Genomic DNA, 19,126 nt, shown 5'->3' with positions numbered 1-19,126 from the left:
CAGGACTGTCTCCTGAAGAGAGATTGGGGAAACTGGGCCTGTATTCTCTAGAGTTTCAAAGAATGAGAGGTGATCTCATTGAAACCTACAAAATACTTAAAGGAATAGACAGGGTAGGTGGGGGTAAGATGCTGGTTGGGGAATCTAGAACCAGGGGACACAATTTTAAAATAAGGGGGAAGCCACTTTGGACCGAGATGAGGAGAAATTTCTTTGCTCAGAGGGTTGTGAATCTTTGGAATTCTCTACCCCAGAGGGCCATGGAAGCTCGGTCATGTTTAAGGTAGGGATTGATAGATTTCTGATTAACAACAATGTAAAGGATTATGGGGATGGTGTGGGTAAAAGGCATTGAAGTGTTCGATCAGCCATGATTGTATTGAATGGCAGAGCAGGTTCGATGGGCTGAATGGCCTTCTCCTGTTCTTCTGTTCCTTCTAATTGGAGGATGTTAAGTCAGTTCTGAGAGATGGGACACCAGGCATATCACACAGAGCTGTATCTCAGTGTTTTCCCACACCCTCCCTACCCAAAAAATCACATAGCAATCACTAACCCAGCTCCTCCATTCTGAGGTGAACTCACACAAACTGCTGATGCATTATTAACTGTTGAATTTTATTGTAATCCAGGAGATGAAAACAACATCAAACAACAATGAGACTAGCAGGTTCTTCCAGCACAAGTGCCCTCTGCCTCCAGGAATGTTTCACCTCCGCTCTCAGCCTGGTCACCTTTCAGCTGAGTGCTTCATTTGAATTCCTGCCGAGGCTCGAGATGCTCATGTGCAAAAATCACCTGCCCAGCCTGAGATGCTCATCGGCTTTAATTTTCTTGATCTGGGCAGCTTCAGAGTGAACTCCGAAGCTCTGAACATGTTGCATTTGATTCCAAAATGCTTCCATTTATGACGGTACAAATACTAAAAATTAATTGTACTAATTTTTCCCAAAATACATAATGATGGATATGTGCAGTGAGAATGTTTGGAATGGCAGATGCCGAAGTCAGCCGACAGCAACATGCAACATGGTGGCTCTGTTACCTCTTGATAGCATTTCAGCAAGAGGCATTGAGCTAAATTTGATAACACGAGGTTACTGTTTTTTTAAAAACTTTCCCATTTCCCTCCCCATAAAGGAAGTTCAAAACCCAGCAGCAGAGCCAGCACGACCACACAAGCTGCTTTCCATCACTGCCTCTGGTATAAAAGCAAGTGTGCCAACAGTGGAGGTAATATAAAACATGCCTGCTGGCCTGGTGAGTAATTGAAACGATGCCACACTCCTGTGTTCAGTGTGGCCCACCCACCTCAATAGTCACTGGGAACAAAGAGATGTGCAGTAGACACATCTCCAGTAAGTTTATCAATAGCCAGAGATGATCTAATTTTTAAATGCACTTTGCTTCCAGCAGAGATGAGTGCAGATGTCAGTCAGTCACTAAGCCTGCTGACAGCCCAATTCTTCTACATTCACGGCTGAGGAACTGCTGGGGTCGTGGTGTGTGTGTGTGTGTGTGTGTGTGGTGGTGTGTGTGTGTGTTTGTGGTGGTGTGTGTGTGTGTTTGTGGTGGTGTGTGTGTGTGTTTGTGGTGGTGTGTGTGTGGTGTGTGTGTGTGTGTGTGTGTGGTGGTGGGTGTGTGTGTGTGTGTGTGTGTGTGGTGGTGGGGGTGTGTGTGTGTGTGGTGGTGGGGGTGTGTGTGTGGTGGTGTGTGTGTGTGTGTGTGTGTGGTGGGGGTGTGTGTGTGTGTGGTGGTGTGTGTGTGTGTGTGTGTGTTTGTGGTGGTGTGTGTGTGTGTGTTTGTGGTGGTGTGTGTGTGGTGTGTGTGTGTGTGTGTGTGTGGTGGTGGAGGTGTGTGTGTGTGTGTGTGGTGGTGGGTGTGTGTGTGTGGTGGTGGGTGTGTGTGTGTGTGTGGTGGTGGGGGTGTGTGTGTGGGTAGGAAGAGGCCATAAGGAACAAATATCTGATGACAAAAAAAATCAGTTTCCATCACACCCTGTGCTGACTGCATGTAGAGAAATAGCTGCTGGCATTAGGCCTGGTATATGGGGAAAAACGCTTGAACAGAAGTGGAAAATAGAATCAAACATCTCACAAAAAGAAAGTAAACCTTTACATTACTGTGTAGGTCTAATCGACAAACCCTTATTAAGGTATCCAGGCTTTAATTTTTCTAGCCAAGCTTTCTCCCCACCTTTTCCCGGAGCCACTCACTTTTGCTGAGGTATAGTTTGATTATCTGTCCCCCACCCATCCCCAGTGGCCATTCTTCATGTGTGAGCTTAGTCAGTAAGTATTTAGTGATTATTCAACCAAGCAGTGCATCACAATCTGATGCTTTCCTGTCCTAACCTGATGGACAGACATGAAGATATACCAGGATAGTGGTCAGGATCAGGAAGCCAAACTAAACCAGAGACACTGAGGCTACTAACCACTCTACCCTGCCTGCCACCAGCAAAGTCAGACCAGGGATGGAACTTGGTAACTTGCTGGTCTGTATGACTCAGCACTGCACTGAGTAACACATTTACCAATTGAGCCACCAGTTTGAACCACTGTGTGGCTTTTAATTGTCAATAACTGGGCCCAAGACCCAATCACGTGGTGCATGGAGTCCTTCAACTGGATCTCTTTGGACCAATCAGCTCTCCCTCTTGTGATGATGCTGTTGATGTCAGCTGACCTCAGTTCCTTTTCTGACCTGCTCTAGCTAGACCAGTTCTGTTTATCATCAACACACCTTTCATTTTTGAACATATCTCATCCAAGAGACAGTAGGAGGCAATTTGTGAGATTCAGGTTACAACAGACCCAATGGGCCTCAGATGTAAACCATATAGTGGACTTGTTAGTCAGGGAGATCTTATTTCTATTACTCCCACACCCACCTGCCAACAGACCCCATCTATTTGTTCACTAGTCAGTCAATAGCGTTTTGCCCTCACAGTTACCAGGGAGTTAAATTAAAAAAAATGATGTTGATAATTAACAGATGGATGGTTAACGAGCAGCAATGTAATTACAGGGAAATCCAGGCTTAAAACTGAGACAAAACCAGTCAGGTTTACAATGCATTTATGGGTTATTTCCTTCCTCTTCAATTAGGGGCCATAGAGATTACACTTCAACCATTTGTCTACAGATCTTGCTTCAACTCGTCTGACTCCGCCAAATCTTCAGCCTCGGCCTGAACAGGTTTTCCTGCAGGGGAGTCGAACTGCCTCACGGGTCTGCCTATCATCGGTGCATAGTAGAAATCAGTTGGCACTTGGGCATCTGGGCTTTCCTTCTTGTAAAATCCCAATTTCAATAGTAACTCATTGATCTCTTTCCTGGTCATTGGCATAAGGTCAACTCGCTGTGCAGACAAGAAGTGAAAGATTAGACTTGCAAATAAAATTGAGGATTGACAGAGTCGTGATATCAAGGAATAAACTTCAAATGCAATGGGTAGCTGTACAGCCAGTGTGAAGGTGAGCCATACAAACCCAGGTGGTCCCAGATATAATCTCTGGCCTTTACTGAGTTAGCTGATTGCTGCTATAGCAGGTATAGGGCACCACAATGAACCTCAGCATTCTTGAACTTTGATGAGGGGGAAGAGAAGACAACCAACCTGGATTACCACAGCTGTTTACTATCACGCGCGCGCGCACGTGTGTGTGTCTGTGCGTGTATACGTACACATGTGTGTGTACATGTGTGTGTGTCTGTGTGTGTATACGTACACGTGTGTGTGTACATGTGTGTGTGTCTGTGTGTGTAAGCTGATGAGGAAGGAGAACATTTAGCTGTGACGTCCCCATAATCAAGTAGCCTTCTAAAACTCAGCGATGGGCTCACATATAAACAGTGGACACTTGGGTCCAAAACAGAAAACAACTGTATTCTAGCTCCATACCCCAGAGTGATTTGCTATCTTTAAGAGAGGAGCAAAATGGAGGAAGAAAAAGACTTTAAGCATAAATCTTTTAAATAGTTATCAATGCAACATTTGATTCTGTAAAATACCAAGGTGCCCTATCAACAATGAGTTCAATGCAGGCCAAGGAATAGCCTGTTATTCCTGACACACAGCGAGATGGACATGGTTTTTTGGAGGTCATGCATTGCAGGCTCAGGATGTTGTTGCCAGAATTCTTCAAAGCAACTTCCTGGACACAACCATCTTCAGGCAACTTTACCAATGATCTGGCCTCCCTCACAGGCTCAAGGGAGGGACTGTGTGATGATTATTTTGGTGCCCCAGTAATAAAACAGCCTGCACCAGGCTGCACGTAGATAATATAAAAACAGAATTACCTGGAAACCCCCAGTTTCATTTTATTCTTCGCCTCATCCGTCTCCAGGTAATTCTGTTTTTATTTTATTTTATTTTATTTTATTTTATTTTGTTTTGGATTTCCAGCATCCGCAGTAGCTTTTAGCTTTTTGTTTTTATGCACGTAGATAATATCTGGGCTGGTAATATTCATACCGCAAGTGCAGACAGGAAAAATCCCCAACAACCTTCCCCAACCTTCAACAATACCTCCATTGTCAAGTCCCCCCACTATCAACATCAGAGGGGGTCACCTCTGACCAGAGCCTTAACCAGATCTACCTATACCTAACAAAGCACCTACAAGAGCAGTGCTGAGCTTCAGCACTCTGCAAGAAGAGGTACTTTTTCTGAGCCCACAAAGTGTCTCCTACCTCTGCAAGGCTCAACTCAAGATTATAATGGAAACTCACCATTCATCTGGATAGGCACAGCTGCAGCAAAACTCTAGAAACTCAACACCATCCAGAAAGATCTGTTTGATTGGTGCCCACCACTGGAATTGGTATCTACAGTGCACTGCAGCAACTTAATAAGCTTACAGCACCTCCTACCCTTGTAACCTTCACCACCAAGAACAGCAAGATGATGGGAACACCATCCCTCCAAGTCACACACCATCCTGGTAAACAGATATCACTGTTCCTTTACTGTTGCTAGGTCAAAATCCTGGAATTTCCTACCCAACACAGAGAGAGTGTTGAGGGAGAACATAAACAGAAGAAATACGGTTCCCAGAGAAGGTAAGCCTCCAATTTTCCAAGGCAATTAGGGATGGGCAATAGATACAACTTTGCCACAACCTGAGAAAAGCATTTGAAAAGGAATGGATCTAACATGGTCAATTAAATGCCACTGCGTAACACTCCACCCAATGAGGAGGGTTCTGGCAATTCTGAATGTCACCATAATAAAACAGACAGGTCCTGAAACTACACAGGGGTTCTCTCTATCTACTGTATAACTTTAACAAGTAATTAGGGGAACACTCCCCCCACCCAGAGAAACATCTGAAGTTACAGCAAGAGATTAGAATTTCCAGACTATTATTGTGGCAGGTTTAATGCGTTCTGAAGACTGTTTCGCCAATTGACCTCTCTTGTCATGATGAGCCTGATCAGGTCATTCTGCCCCATGGACAGCATACTACACAAACAACTTTCACATCCAAGACATAAGACTGACACTGCCTATGTCACACAGGATTCAGGCTCAGGTCTGGCTGAACAGGAAACAGTACTGACCAGCTCCCATCAGCCTACACTCTGGTTAGAGCAGGAGAGACATCTCATTATGGAAAAGGCTTAAGAAAATTACAAGGTAAAATAAAATTTAAAAAAGAAAATAGCTATGGGGTGGTGCAGAGTGATACACTGCCCTTTCACCTTCAAGATTCGGGTTTAATTTAGAGGATAACAGTTTCCTATCTGTTGGTTCAATGGATCCCACATGAAACATGTTTGTGGAGAGTCAGTAAAATTCCAAGTGAGCCCACAGTACAAAAGTGCCCCAAGTTGGCACCAAATTGTCAATCTCACTGGTGCAGTACAGGCCCCTACAATGAGGCGAGAAAGAGTTAATGTTTCGAGTCCAGATGACTCTTCTGCAGAACTAGAACTTCAGTTCTGGAGAAGAGCCACCTGGACTCGAAACGTTAACTGTGTCTTCCTCTCCACAGATGTTGTCAGACCTGCTGAGTTTTTCCAGCAATTTTTGTTTTTGTTTCAGATCTCCAGCATCCGCAGCATTTTGCTTTTACCCCTATAATGACGTTTGGTTTACGGTATCCAGTTGTAACAGAGTATAAGGGGCTTTACTTCTCACATCCAGTGTTGTACCTCGTGTGTGTGCAAGATACTGAATTGGGTTGCAAAAGTCAAAATATATTTCATTCCCCAGCATGCACATGCACATGCACATGCTGTCACTCTTTTAAATGAGTGCAAAAGGAATTATATTAAAAAAAATAATCGATGTCTTACAGCTAGCTCCTGGTAAGCGTAGTTCATGAGGACGAGTTCAGGATCCACTCCTGGGAAGTAGGTCAATGCCAGGTTATGAATTTAGTAGCTGGTCAAGAAATATCACTCAGACCCATAGGTACTGTCAGCAGGGAGATCCACCCCTTATGTCCTGGACTGACTTTCATCTGGCAGCTGCCTCTGGCTATTGGATGATTCTTATCTCCTCCTCACCATGGGGAAGGTCAACCTTTAACACTGACAGCTTTCCCTCTCCCTCTCTCTCCTTCCCTCTCCTCACCCAGAATCAGGGTCACAATCCTAATCCTTCACAGCACTTGTACATTAACTGATACTTATGGTCAGCCATTACAAGTTGGACTCCCCAGTGGATTAGCCATTAAACTGAGTAATTTTATTCAGAGAGGCACAGAGCTATGTGGACCAGGGAGGACCTTGTTTTGACTGTGATTTAGTTGTAAATCAGCAAACTTACTCAGAGACACCAAAGGATAGGAAATTGAGAAGGGTTCTTGTCTGTGGTTGGGGGCTGTATTGGGCAAAGTAGATGGAGCTTTACCTTTCATCTAATACACTGTACCTGATCTGAGTGTTTTTGATGCTAACATATCTTATCTATACCTGTCATATATTAAAAAAACAACAATATAACATTTTAAAATGATCTTACATTCAGCTCTTCAAAATTGTAGTTCATGAGGAGCAGTTCAGGAGTTGCTCCTGGAATGTACTTCAACACCAGGTTGTGGCTTTTGCAGCAGATCAGGAAAGCTTGAACCAAGAAGGGTCACCGAAACAGGTACTGCAGCTAGAAAGGTGCAGCAGACACACTTGGTTTATATCTGAACTCTACCCCTCCACTGGATTCCTCCCTCCCCGCCTTATTTCTTTCTGATGGTGTGGAGGGGCTGGGGGGGGGGGGGGGGGGGGGGACACACACACAAGTTTCTTGCTCCCTACCATCATTATCTTGGGTTTCTGCCCAAACAGCCAAAGATAGTTATCCAGAAAAAAACAGATTGGTGGACATGTAAATGTACAGCCTGATTGGCTGAGTTTACAGACTAGCGAGGCCCCGGGTTCCATCCCTAGTCTATGTGGAGTTATTTAATCTCAGCTATGGCAGTGGCAAGGCTACTACAATTGCTGCAGTTCCCCTTCAGCTGAGGAGAAGCTTTCTCTTAAATCCACAGCCAGTGCCTTTCTCTTCTCTCAGAGGATGAGCAAGCTGCTCCTCGCACTGATGTTGCTCAGACAGAGCTGGTTACAATGGGTTGCTGGCATTAGATATAGGTCTGGGGAGGGGCTGGGGAATGGAATTTGGGATCTGAGTAACAACGTTCTCTTCCTGGAACCCAATACAACCCCAGCATATCTCTAATCTATAAAACCTTTCTATTATGAACCTGACATGTATTCCAAGGTTCTCAAAGGATACTAAAGAGGCAGGTCTTCCTCAACAAAAGCCTTTACCTGTGAATCAGAGAAGCAAAATCAAATAGAAACTGTTAGCTTCAGGCAAGATTAAATCATCTTATACAACAAAAAAAAATTACAAATGCTTTCCACAAGAGCACTTCATTCAGAAAATAACATTTTTCCTTCCTTTTTTCCCCTCTCTTTCCTGAAGGTAACAAATCTCCCTATTGTAAAGTTCCTTGGGCAATCAGCACCTCTCGCAAGTCATTTTTGATCATGGACGGTGAGTGTTAGCTATCCAACTGTGGAAGGATTCACAGCCAAGCTGAAGCTCTTGCTCTTGACATACACACATCAGGGCTGAGTTTCTTTTTAAAAATCAGCCAAAATACAGCCTGTATTTGTTACCTACCATCGACCTCTTTGAACCTCAAACTAATGTACTGGTTACAGCCCCAGCTCAGCCAATCAGTAAATGCCACTGGCACCTGATTGGCTGACAGCAGCGTTTGCAGCTAAGTGGAGCCATCAGTCACTCATGTTGTTGTCCCAGGTTCTCAACATTTAATTAGTTTCTGCAAAAAAAGGGGCAGGGAATGATTGAACACCAGAGTTTGTGTCTGAACAGTATAAATTTGCTCTTTAGATTGTAACCTCAGTCCCCAATTTGTTTCCTTTTTTAAAACTAGTTTTGTTTTTTCTCTCTTGTTTTTCGCTCATTTAACATTTATTTTGCTATCAGACAGCAGCTGTTCATCATTCTGCCTTCCACACTTCCTCCAGACCTACTCTAAAAAAAATTATTGTATACACATCTTTTGTTTCTTTACTGTCCCATTACCATGTCCCTCTGGCCTAGCACCACAAAGTCTTATCTCATTTAATCACTCCTGTCTTGCAGCCTATCACAGATCTTCCCTTTTTTACTTTCCCCCACCCATCTTCCTCTTTCCCTTCCTTAAAACCAGTTCTGATGAAAGGTCACAGACCTGAATCATTAGCTCTGGGCAGGGGGCTGGGGACCATAATGCCAGCCTGTTTACCAGTGCTGCACTTTTACCCATAGCTAGTGAGATGGTGGGTGGCCGCCCACTCCTGGGCCGATTGAAGCCCTTACGTAGTGAATTAATGGCCATGTAAGGGCCTCTTCCTGCTCCTGTTGGACCCACGACAAGTGCGAAGCCTGGCAGCTGCCACTGCTCGAGCTGGTGGCAGGCGCTGGGCCCAATGAAGCCCCTCTCCCCCAAGGTATCCCCCCCACCATGTTTCCACATTCCCATCCTGCCTACTCTGGCCCCCACCTGCCGTTCGCCCCCCTCGCTGGGGCCTGCCAGCCTGGCCCCAGCGATATACCTACCTCCAACTTACTTTCACACTCAGCTCTGGTGGTGATCTTTGTTGGGGGTCTGTAGGCAGTCCCAGCAATAGCCACCGCTCCTGGTGGTGCCGCTGGTACCAGAGAGCTGCCGGCTATCTGATTGGTCAGCAGCTCTCTGAGTCCCTCCCTGATTGGAAGTCTTGCCTGAAGCCAATTAATGGCTCAATGATCGTTAAATGGCTGCAGGGAAACCAAACAAAAGGGGGTGGTCTCACCCCCGACATTTACACAGAGGGGGCGGGGACCCCAGCCCAGTGTAAAATCCCAGCCTCTGTTTCTCTCTCCATATGTGCTGCCCGACCTGCTGAGTATTTCCAGCATTTTCTTTTTTATTTTATATTAGTATTACTCATTTTTCTCTACTTTTGCAATCATCATTGTGACGGAATGTTGCCCTCCTGGATTTGTCAATGTTTTTCTACCTGATTTCAAAGCAGGCAAGGCACAAATTGGGCAAATGCTCTATCCCCACCCTTACAAACAGTGATTACACTTTAATGTGGAACTGATGTGGTCTGTAGTGCCTCATTCAAACAAATAACTGACAGATTGAAGTTTCATTAATACTGCTATGATGGTAAATGTTGGATTTCCTGATTTTTGAGTTATCCAACGCTGAGAATTGTCCACATTTAAAAAGAGCACCAGTCACTGGTGCCAATTTATCTATGAAACTTTAAACTGTTATGGCTTTGCTTTACAACATTTCCATAGTAATTTTTGTCCCCTCTCCACCACAGAATCTAGTTTCAATGTCCACCTCCCATATTTTAAAAAGCAGGCAAGTAGATTTCCATTGAGAATATTCCTTTACTTCTTGGAGAAAAAATAGATATGAGAGAGAGAGCAAGAAGACAGATTCATCAGACATTATGCCTGCCTTCTATTCATAATTTAAAAATTTTAACTTACCGTAGATCGAGGTGTATAAGTCGACCCAGTGTATAAGACAATCCTATTTTTCTTGGCCCCAAATATTGTGATTTTGCATACACTTGGTGTACAAGTTGACCCCCACTTTTCAGCCATGACATGCTATACTTGTGTTAGTAGCCAGCCTCAATTTTCTGCCACAAATGCATGTTTTACTTATCTTATAATTGGGTACAAGGGATCGAGCAGACGATATGGGGTGTGTTGTGAAGATGCATAGGAGTTTAAGACACGCCTACACAGAGCAGGGGCAAACAACGAAGAGAACTGAGTCTTCCAACAAAAAAAATGAAGTGTAAAGCTGGTTTCAAGCAAAGTCATAACATTTGCTATCTCATCAAATAACTGTGCTGCAGCGAAGGAATTTGGTGCTCATGAAAAACTGGTGCAAGAATGGACAAAGAATGAACCCATCTTGAAGAAGATGCCCAAGACCAAATGCACCATGAGAACAGGACCAGCCACCGACCTGATCTTGAGAAAATGATTAGAATGATGATTCTAATGTCACCAGAAATGCAATGTGTATTATATGCACTTAAGCAGGCCCAAACCAAACCCCAAGTCCAGCAAAAATCTCAGAGCGACAGCTAGTTGGTGTAGCCACGTTATGGAGCAAAAATGCCTAGTGTTGAGGCAAAAAACCAAAATCGCTCAGAAACTACCAAAAGACACAAATATCAAATTCACCTAGTTTCCAGCAATTCATCATCAGACAGCAGCAAAACACAAGTACCCATTATGCCGTTTGGCAACATGGATGAAACACCCATGAATTTCAATATGCCCAGAAACCGAACAGTGAAGTGGAAAGGTTCAAACACAGTTCTAGTAAAAACCACAGGACATGAGAAGACACGATTCATGGTGGTACTAGCCTGGATGGCCAACGGAACCAAATTAAAGCCTATGGTAATTTTCAAACATGAAACCATGCTAAAAATCAATCTCTGTAGGAGATTTTGCTCATGTTCATGACAACACTGGATGGATGAGGGTGCAGTGAAGTTATGGATCGATAATAGGCCTACATAAAGAATGCAGCTTATTAGTGTGGGACATGTTCAGATCCCACATAACCGAGAAAAGCAAGACGTGTCTGCAAAGAAATAACACTCACATTGCAGATATACCAGGGGTTCTAACGCCCATAGTTCAACCTTTGGATGTGTGCCTTATCAAGCAAGGATTATGTTTGCGCCAAATGGATGGATGATTGATGTAGAAAAAAGCCTTCACTAAAGGGTGGAAATGTGTGCTGTGCCCTGATTGATGTTTTCTGTGGTTTCGTCATCAAATCGTGGGATGCGATTCGTGCACAAACACAGATTGGTCAAAAAATGTGGAATATCCAATTCAATGGAGAGGAAGATGATTTTTTGTGAAGGGATGATTCTCAGAGTGAAAGCATCTGATCCAGAGTGGGATCCTTACAATGAAGTCATAGCCAAAGTGTCTCAGAATGAATTTGATGAACCCTTTGCATCACAGCTGAAGACAATGAATTTTATGAGTTTTAAAATGCTTCCATTGTGGTTGAAGGTATCTTGGTACAATTATTTTATTCAATAAACTGTGCCACATTCATTTAATATGAATTACCGGCGTTATTTTTCACATTTCAAAATGACAACCCCACCCCCCATACCCACACTGGCGGTTCACATTTTATACTTGTCAACCCCTGATTGTGGAATGAGCTTTGGAGGTTTCAAGGGTTGACTTATACACCCCAACATCTTTGGTAAGTGAAAAGTGCTAGAGTATAAAATAGTAAATGCGTAACACTGAACTTCACAGACTAACCGTCTGACTTTGCACAGACTTTGCAAGTAAGGCAAGATCTGCAATTTATGTGTGCTCATGATTGACTTGAACCCACATAACTGTATTTTTATTTAATTGCTCTTCCCTATGGACAAGTATGTGAAGTCATTAGACAGGGTGCAGAAAAGATTCACAAGAATGTTTCCAGCTACATGGATGGATTGGAGAATGTGGGACTGTTCTCCTTGGAGAAGAGAAGATTAAGAGGAGATTTGGTAGAGTTTTCAAAATCATGAGAGGTCTGGATGGAGTAGATAGGGAGAAACTGTTCCCACTGGTGGAAGGGTCAAGAAGCAGAGGACGCTGATTTAAAGTGATTGACCAAAGGAGCACCAGCAACATGAGAAAAAATGGTTTTATGCAGCAAGTGGTTAGGATCTGGAATAGACTGCCTGAGAGTGTGGCAGAGGCAGATCTAATCAAAGCCTTCAAAAGGGAATTGGATAATTATCTGAAGCAAAAAAATTTGCAGTGCTATGGGGCAAAGGCAGGGAAATAGGCCCATGTAAATTGTTCTTCCAGAGAGCAGGCACAGATACAATGGGCAAATGGCCTCCTTATGTGCTGTAAGCATTCTATGATTCTAGAAGCCTTGTTACAAGTGTGGATTTGCCATACGTAGTTTCAATAATTCAGTGGCATCAGGCGCTTTTATAAGTGTTGCCTCGTGTTTGTGGGAGTTGGCTCATGCTGCTGATCTCGACCTGCAAAATGTTAACCCAGGAGTTTAACATAATTAACCTATTGTTACCTGGACCTCACTCCGTGCCTTTAGCCTGTGTACTTCTTCAATCAATTTGAAGGCGAGTTCAGCAAACAGTACGTTAGACGAAGTTTGATACACATCATTAAGCTGCTTTATTTCACAATGTGTGAACATAGAACAATCAATCAGTAGCAGTTCTCCTTGTATAATACAAAAGTGCAAACACGCAATGCTGTCCCACATTAGATCACCTGGTTAATTTTTAATATCAATCTGCATTATTTCCCACCCACAACCTTTCTTTGAGATTTCACAGATTTCTAATTCAAAATCTTACCTGTTTATGCAGGGTCTTGTTTTTTTGTCTCTGCCTCTTTCTGTTTTATCACTTGCTGCCCACAACCAGAGAAATAAAGACTTTCTAATGAGCACCCAGGACAACTCACCCCCAACCCAGTGGGTATGATTGTTCAACCGATTGCGGAGTTTGAGCTAATGCATTGCTTATTATTTGCAATCTTTGAAAAAACGGCATCAAACCCTCTCATTAACATCTTTATTGTCTCCCTTTTTAAAAAAAAACACACGTATTAAGACACGCATTTTAAAACTACCATTTCCAGATTCTTTCCGTACAGAAGTAGCCAAAAGATGCTGAACTGACACTCCTTATTTCCCCACTGCTGGCAGTGTTTATAACTGAAGCACACATTCAACTGTCATGTTCAAAAACAAAAACAGGTTTCCTTTATTTATCGATTTCATAAACATCTCAAAGCATGGGCATGTTTATCTCGAAAAGTGGAAAAAAAGAGGAACGTAGGGAGAATCCCTTACCTCTGTCAGGACAGATAACTGTCATCCTCCGCAGGTCTGGAAAAGGGAGAACATCAATCACAATGTTGGAACATTCAAAAGTTGAGACTTTCGAAGCTGAAATCGTTCCGACTAAGTAAGAGCCCAGAAAGTGACACGGGAGAATGACCCTCCCGTTCCTCCGGGTTGCATCTTATCCCGTGTTATCACTCCATGGACACTGGCTTTACCTCCACTCTGCCTCGGGCCAGTCCTGGCGGCTTCTCCAAGTTGATCTTGTAGCAGGACGCCTCCTGAAACAGCCCCAGAATGGCCAGGAGCAGCAGCATGGTGCAAAGGGTCACTGAGCACTTTCTCCAGGGGTTCAGCTCCACTGAACAACTCCGTTTTCTGCCCTTCTATAAATCCTGTTTGCCACGTCAGTTACTCCACCACGGCAGATGGGGGAGGTCGAGGTCTGGGCTGGAGGCGGGGTCTGAGATTGAAACTGGAGACCAGTTCTGTGCATCTGATTGTACTGTAGCCATCGCCAAGAAGCAACAAGTGAGGTAGAGACAGTTCGTTTCCATGTGGCTCTGAATAGCCACCTATCCCGCTTCTCCCACCTCTCTCATCTATTAGCAGATGTGGGCAGCAAATAGAGAGAGTCTCCTTGCCAAAGGATTATTTGGGCACTAAGCAAAAATCTGCAAAACTCAAGAAAATAAGAGCCTTTAAAACGGCCCAATTAAACTAAAAACCTTAGCTCAAGTGGAAACAATTTGTGTCAATGAGAAATCACACTACCATTCCTTAACTACCATTCCTTAACCTTCAGATAAACAACTTATTAGGAATAAAAAATAGATTTCTCAATGCCTCAGATATACAGTTTTTCATGTTAGGAAATTTCCAACCTCAATCCGCAGTCTGAGTCAGGTAATCTAAGGGGGACAAGGCAGAATGCTTCCATTGGTCACCAGGCCCATGGGAAATTGGTGAGGATTCCACCTCCTTATTCTATAGTACCAGAAGTTCAGGTATGTGGATACTTAGTGATGAAGCGATAGGACTTGGCTGTGATACAATGTCAATGCCACATGTGAAGAATGGGCAATTGGATGACGTACCAGAGGATGTGGATTGCCCATGGAACAGAAGCAGAGGAAATCGAAGAGAAGAAAAATTGCCAGTGCCTTGGAGATACTGCATCAAAAGATTTGAATTTACATTTTAAAATGCTTTAAATGGTACTAGCGAGTAAAGAAAGACTTGTATTTATATAGTGCCTTTCACATCCTCTGAACATCCCAAAGTAATTGACAGCCAATCATGATTACAATATACCAATGATGTGATAATGACCAGATGATCTTTAGTATTATAGCTATAGATATTGGCTAGGACACTATCAAAAAGGCACAATCTAGTGTACTATCTGGTGTAGAATGCCAAGATATCAGATTTGCTCCCTGGTCTGTACTAAAATAGCTGAATTCAGCTGGAGGGTCAATATGGGGGCTGTAAGTAGTCTCAGCTCCTTGGGCAAGACAGGGGATAAAGCAACTGGAGTTCAAGCTGATGATTGTTACCTGATGAGTGGGCAAGATCCAAAGGGCTGGTAATTCCTGTGAACCTCAGCAAAACATCAGTGCCTTGGTGCAAGTGTTAAAAGAAAGTCCAATCTGAACAACATGTTCAGTTCTGTTTAGTGATGAAATTACATTTTGTGCAAGTACTAAGGCAATGTGCAACAATGCAACAATGGGGAAGGAGGGTGAAAGAGGAGGAGTGGAGGTCACAGATATGAAGCTACTGCAGCTCCTCTGGTTAAAAATAAGTATTAAGCTAGCAGTGGGCAAAAACTCGGCCGTGTGTTGTGCAGTCATATAGTGCAGAAAGGTACCAGGCTCATTTCATGGTTTGTACTGAGGCAGCAGGTCTCAGTTAGTACACCACTGGGCATTCTACCGTTGACCTCAGTGCCAATGGCTTAAACATGAGAGGATCAGGGTTCCTTTCTGCTCCTGATCTGTGTTTAGTAACTCCTGCTGGAAGTGTGTGAATGTGCACATCAGCTGGGGAGAGAGTCAATCTCGGCTGTGATGCCTCCATGTTTGAATAGCCTGTTGAAACACATCCACAAACACTTGTCACTGGGTGAGGCAGCAGAAGATGGAGCCCAAATCTCAGCAAGGGCCAATGCCCTTAAAGAGGGGATTGTAGTATAAGGGTCTGACACATATAGTGTTAATGTGAGACTGAGTACAGTACCGCCCGCACAATGATGCAAGAGAGTACACGACCCATATCCAGGGTCAATCTAGTGTTGGCAGAGCTGTGTGTACCAGCAAGCATGGAGACAACTCCTAGCCTAGGGTCAATAAAGGCTTACAGTTGACCTACATAAGACCACGAAGACTTCTTCAGACCTACCAAACTGTAAGCAACACCCTACAACAGAGAGAAGATGAGGTTTTCATAGTAGAGAGGTCACCTTGCCTTCTCTCATGGAACTTAGCTGTGCCACTGGAGTAAGGCAATTGGATGAGTGACTGAGTATAGCACATGTGCTTTGTGATAAATCATAAGGGAGGCAAAATCAATGGACCAATGCCCGCTTATAATCTTCTATAAAACTTGGGAGATTCCAAATTTTGAGGATTTTAATGAAGGAAATAGAGAAGAGCGATTTTCATGGGTGAGTGGATCAGCAACTAGAGGCTTAAATAGAAAATTGTCACCAAAAGAATGAAGAAAGAGGTAGAGGAATTGCATGGAGTGTAGTATTGGGTTCCTACAACATGAAAAGAAATCCAACACTGTTATGTTCAAAACTTTATTCTTATTGCTATTTTGTAAAATGAATTTCCTGCAGAACCAAAAAGGATGGCTGCTACAAGTCACATGGCCACAGGGTTGGACCTTTGCTCTGGGAACTACCACCAGGAGTTACAAGAACAAAAGAATCCCTCACTCAGCCTGTGGGATCTCACACCTTATTGGACAGATCCCTTATAATCAACGAAAGCAGAGGAAGTGCAGACGAACTGGCTCCCCCAACTGGAATGATCACAGAAGAGAGAGATCAAAACTCATTATACCAGAAGAGATGCTAATAACTACTTTGTGTCTCTCCTAAGGAGGAACAATGGAATTCTGGCTAGAAGCACAGCTATCTACTGAGCCACAAGACCTCCCAGAATCAGAATTCATAGCAGTTTTTAAAAGCGAAGTGGATGAAGATTTAAAAATAAATATTTAACAGAATCCTGTGATATGGTGAAGGGGGAGAAGAATAGAACAAAATGGCTCTTATAGACAGCACAGGTGAGATAGGTTCAATGGCCTTTTTCTGTGCTGTAAAAGAAAAAGGACTGATGCCATTGAAGTGTCAATGATTGGTCAATGGTGCGGCTGGGGCTACCTGAGGAGAGGGCAGGTAAAATCATCAGCTAATTCCAAAGGAATAAAATGACTTTGAGAGTAAAATACAACAACAACTTATATGTATATCGTGCATTTAACATTGAAAAACATCCCAAGGCACTTCACAGTAGCTTTAAAAAGCAAAATTTGACACTGAAACAGGTAAGACAATGGCCCGTAACTTCTGCACTCCCTAGTGTCGGATTTAGAGGGTACCCCAAAGATGCACTGGGGAATCCCTCTGGCAAGTTCCCAGACAAGGGCTTGCATGGCAATTTCCCAGAATTGCTAACTTCCTCTGGACAATTGCGCTGCACTGGGAACCATCCGAAAATGCAATTTAAATCGCAAACTTTGGACGGTTCCACCGAGGTTATACCAATAGTTACCCAGAAAAAGTTAGAAGAATTGAAACCTTTTCTAACTTCTGGGTAACTATTGTAACTGACCCCATGGGATTCCCCCCAACCCCCGCACCTCCTACCACCCAACCCCACGGGACTCCTCCCAACCCCCGTGCCTCCCCCACCCCCACCCAACCCCAAGGGACTCCTCCCAACCCCCGTGCCTCCCCCACCCCCACCCAACCCCACGGGACTCCTCCCAACCCCCGTGCCTCCCCCACCCCCACCCAACCCCACGGGACTCCTCCCAACCCCCGCACCTCCCCCCACCCAACCCCACGGGAGGAAATTCCAGAGTTTAGGGCCTTGGCAGCTGAAGGCACAATCGCCAATGGTGAGTAATTAAAATCGGGATGTTTATGAGGTCAGAATTAGAGGAGTGCAAATACCTTGGAGGTTTGTGGGGCTGGAGGAGATTACAGAGATAGAGAGGGGCGAGGCCTTGGAGAGATTTGAAAACAAAGATAAAAATTTTAATATTGTGGCTTAACAGTTACTTAGCTGGGAGCCAATCTAGATTAGTAAATACAGGGGTGATGGATGAGAGGGACTTTGTACAAGATATGGCATGGCAGCAGAGTCTTGGATAACCTCAAGATTACAGAGGGTAGGATGTGGGAGGTAAGCTTTGGAAAAGCCAAGCCTAGAGAGAACCAAAACATGAATGAGGATTTCAAGCAGCAGATGAGCTGAGGCAGGAGTAGAGTCGGGCAATGTTATGGAGGTGGAAATAGGCAGCCTTAGGATGATATGGATATGCGGTCGGAAGTTCATCTCAGGACCAAATATAGCACCAAGGTTATGAACAGATGGGCTGAAACTTAAACAGATGCCAGGCAGAAGAGTGGAGTTGGTAGTTAATGAACAGGAATTTGTCATGGGGACAAGCAATTTGACAATTTAGAGATAGTGAGAGGTGGTGATGAGGTAGAGCTGGGTATCATTAATGTACAGGTGGAAATTGATGCTGTGTTTTTGGATCATGTTGCCAAGGGGAAGAATGTAGATGGGAAATAGCATGTGGCCAAGGATAGATCCTTGGAGAATACCAGAGGTAATGGTGCAGCAGTGGGAAAAGAAACCATTGCAAGTGTTAGTCTGGATACAAAAAGATAGATAAAAACGGAACCAGGTAAGAGCAGCACCACCCAACTGGCCACAATGGAGAGGCATTGGAGGAGGATGGTGTGGTCAAAATCATCAAAAGTAGCAGACAGTTCAAGAAATACAAGGAATGAAGATTTACCTTTGTCACTATCACATGGGATGTCATTTGTGACTTTGATAAAAGCCATTTTTGTACTGTGGGAGGGATGGAAATCTGACTGGAAAGGGACAAACATGGAGTTCTGTGAAGGATGGCATGGATTTGGGAGGTGGCAACATGTTCAAAGATTTTGGAAAAGAGAGGGAGGTTGGAGATTGGGTGGTAGTTTGCTAAAACAGAGGGATCAAGTTGTTCGTTTTGAGAACATACACCCATAATTAGTGACATAACAAAATGCAGCAATGAAAAGTTAACTTTATTTAACCAGTTATTAGTCTTTTTGTTTTAACTCTAATTGATCTTGCTATGGTCATGTAAAAACGATAAATGTACAGCTGTATCTCATTTGCTGCAAGTTTCAAATTTATGTAGTATTTATCATTATCACTAGAGGGCAGTCATTTACAACCTTGGCTGATTGTTGCTGTTTGGATTACAATCACTCAATGTGGTGTTCCAGCCTGGGTTTGGTTTACATTCACCCATTCCAATTCTGTGGCCTGGATTTTCAATCGCTGCAGTCTTAAACCTGGGTCTGGGATGCATTGAACCAGCTCAATTTTACACAGACCCAATCTGGGTTACAGTATAATTCAGCCATATTGTCACCCTGACACTTGCCTGAGGAAGAATAAATAAAAGCAAAATACTGTGGATGCT

The 19,126-nt window shown here is 43.7% G+C and overlaps 1 protein-coding gene across 1 annotated transcript; it reads right to left on the bottom strand.

Moving 5' to 3' along the window:
• Positions 1–1,911: 1,911 nt before the first annotated feature.
• Positions 1,912–13,823, bottom strand: selenom (selenoprotein M). Its single transcript, XM_078554313.1, has 5 exons — positions 13,618–13,823; positions 13,409–13,444; positions 7,747–7,781; positions 6,979–7,057; positions 1,912–3,363 (listed from the first exon to the last, which is right to left on the bottom strand). The coding sequence occupies exons 1-5, from the start codon at positions 13,714–13,716 to the stop codon at positions 3,142–3,144; spliced, it is 471 nt and encodes a 156-aa protein (XP_078410439.1). The 5' UTR covers positions 13,717–13,823; the 3' UTR covers positions 1,912–3,141.
• Positions 13,824–19,126: the final 5,303 nt, after the last annotated feature.

Source organism: Cetorhinus maximus, chromosome 12 (genome assembly GCF_964194155.1).
Source record: "Cetorhinus maximus chromosome 12, sCetMax3.hap1.1, whole genome shotgun sequence".
In the NCBI taxonomy this organism is placed as follows: Eukaryota; Metazoa; Chordata; class Chondrichthyes; order Lamniformes; family Cetorhinidae; genus Cetorhinus; species Cetorhinus maximus.
Note: the sequence above shows the minus strand (reverse complement) of the source record. Positions and strands in the feature narration are given on the sequence as shown.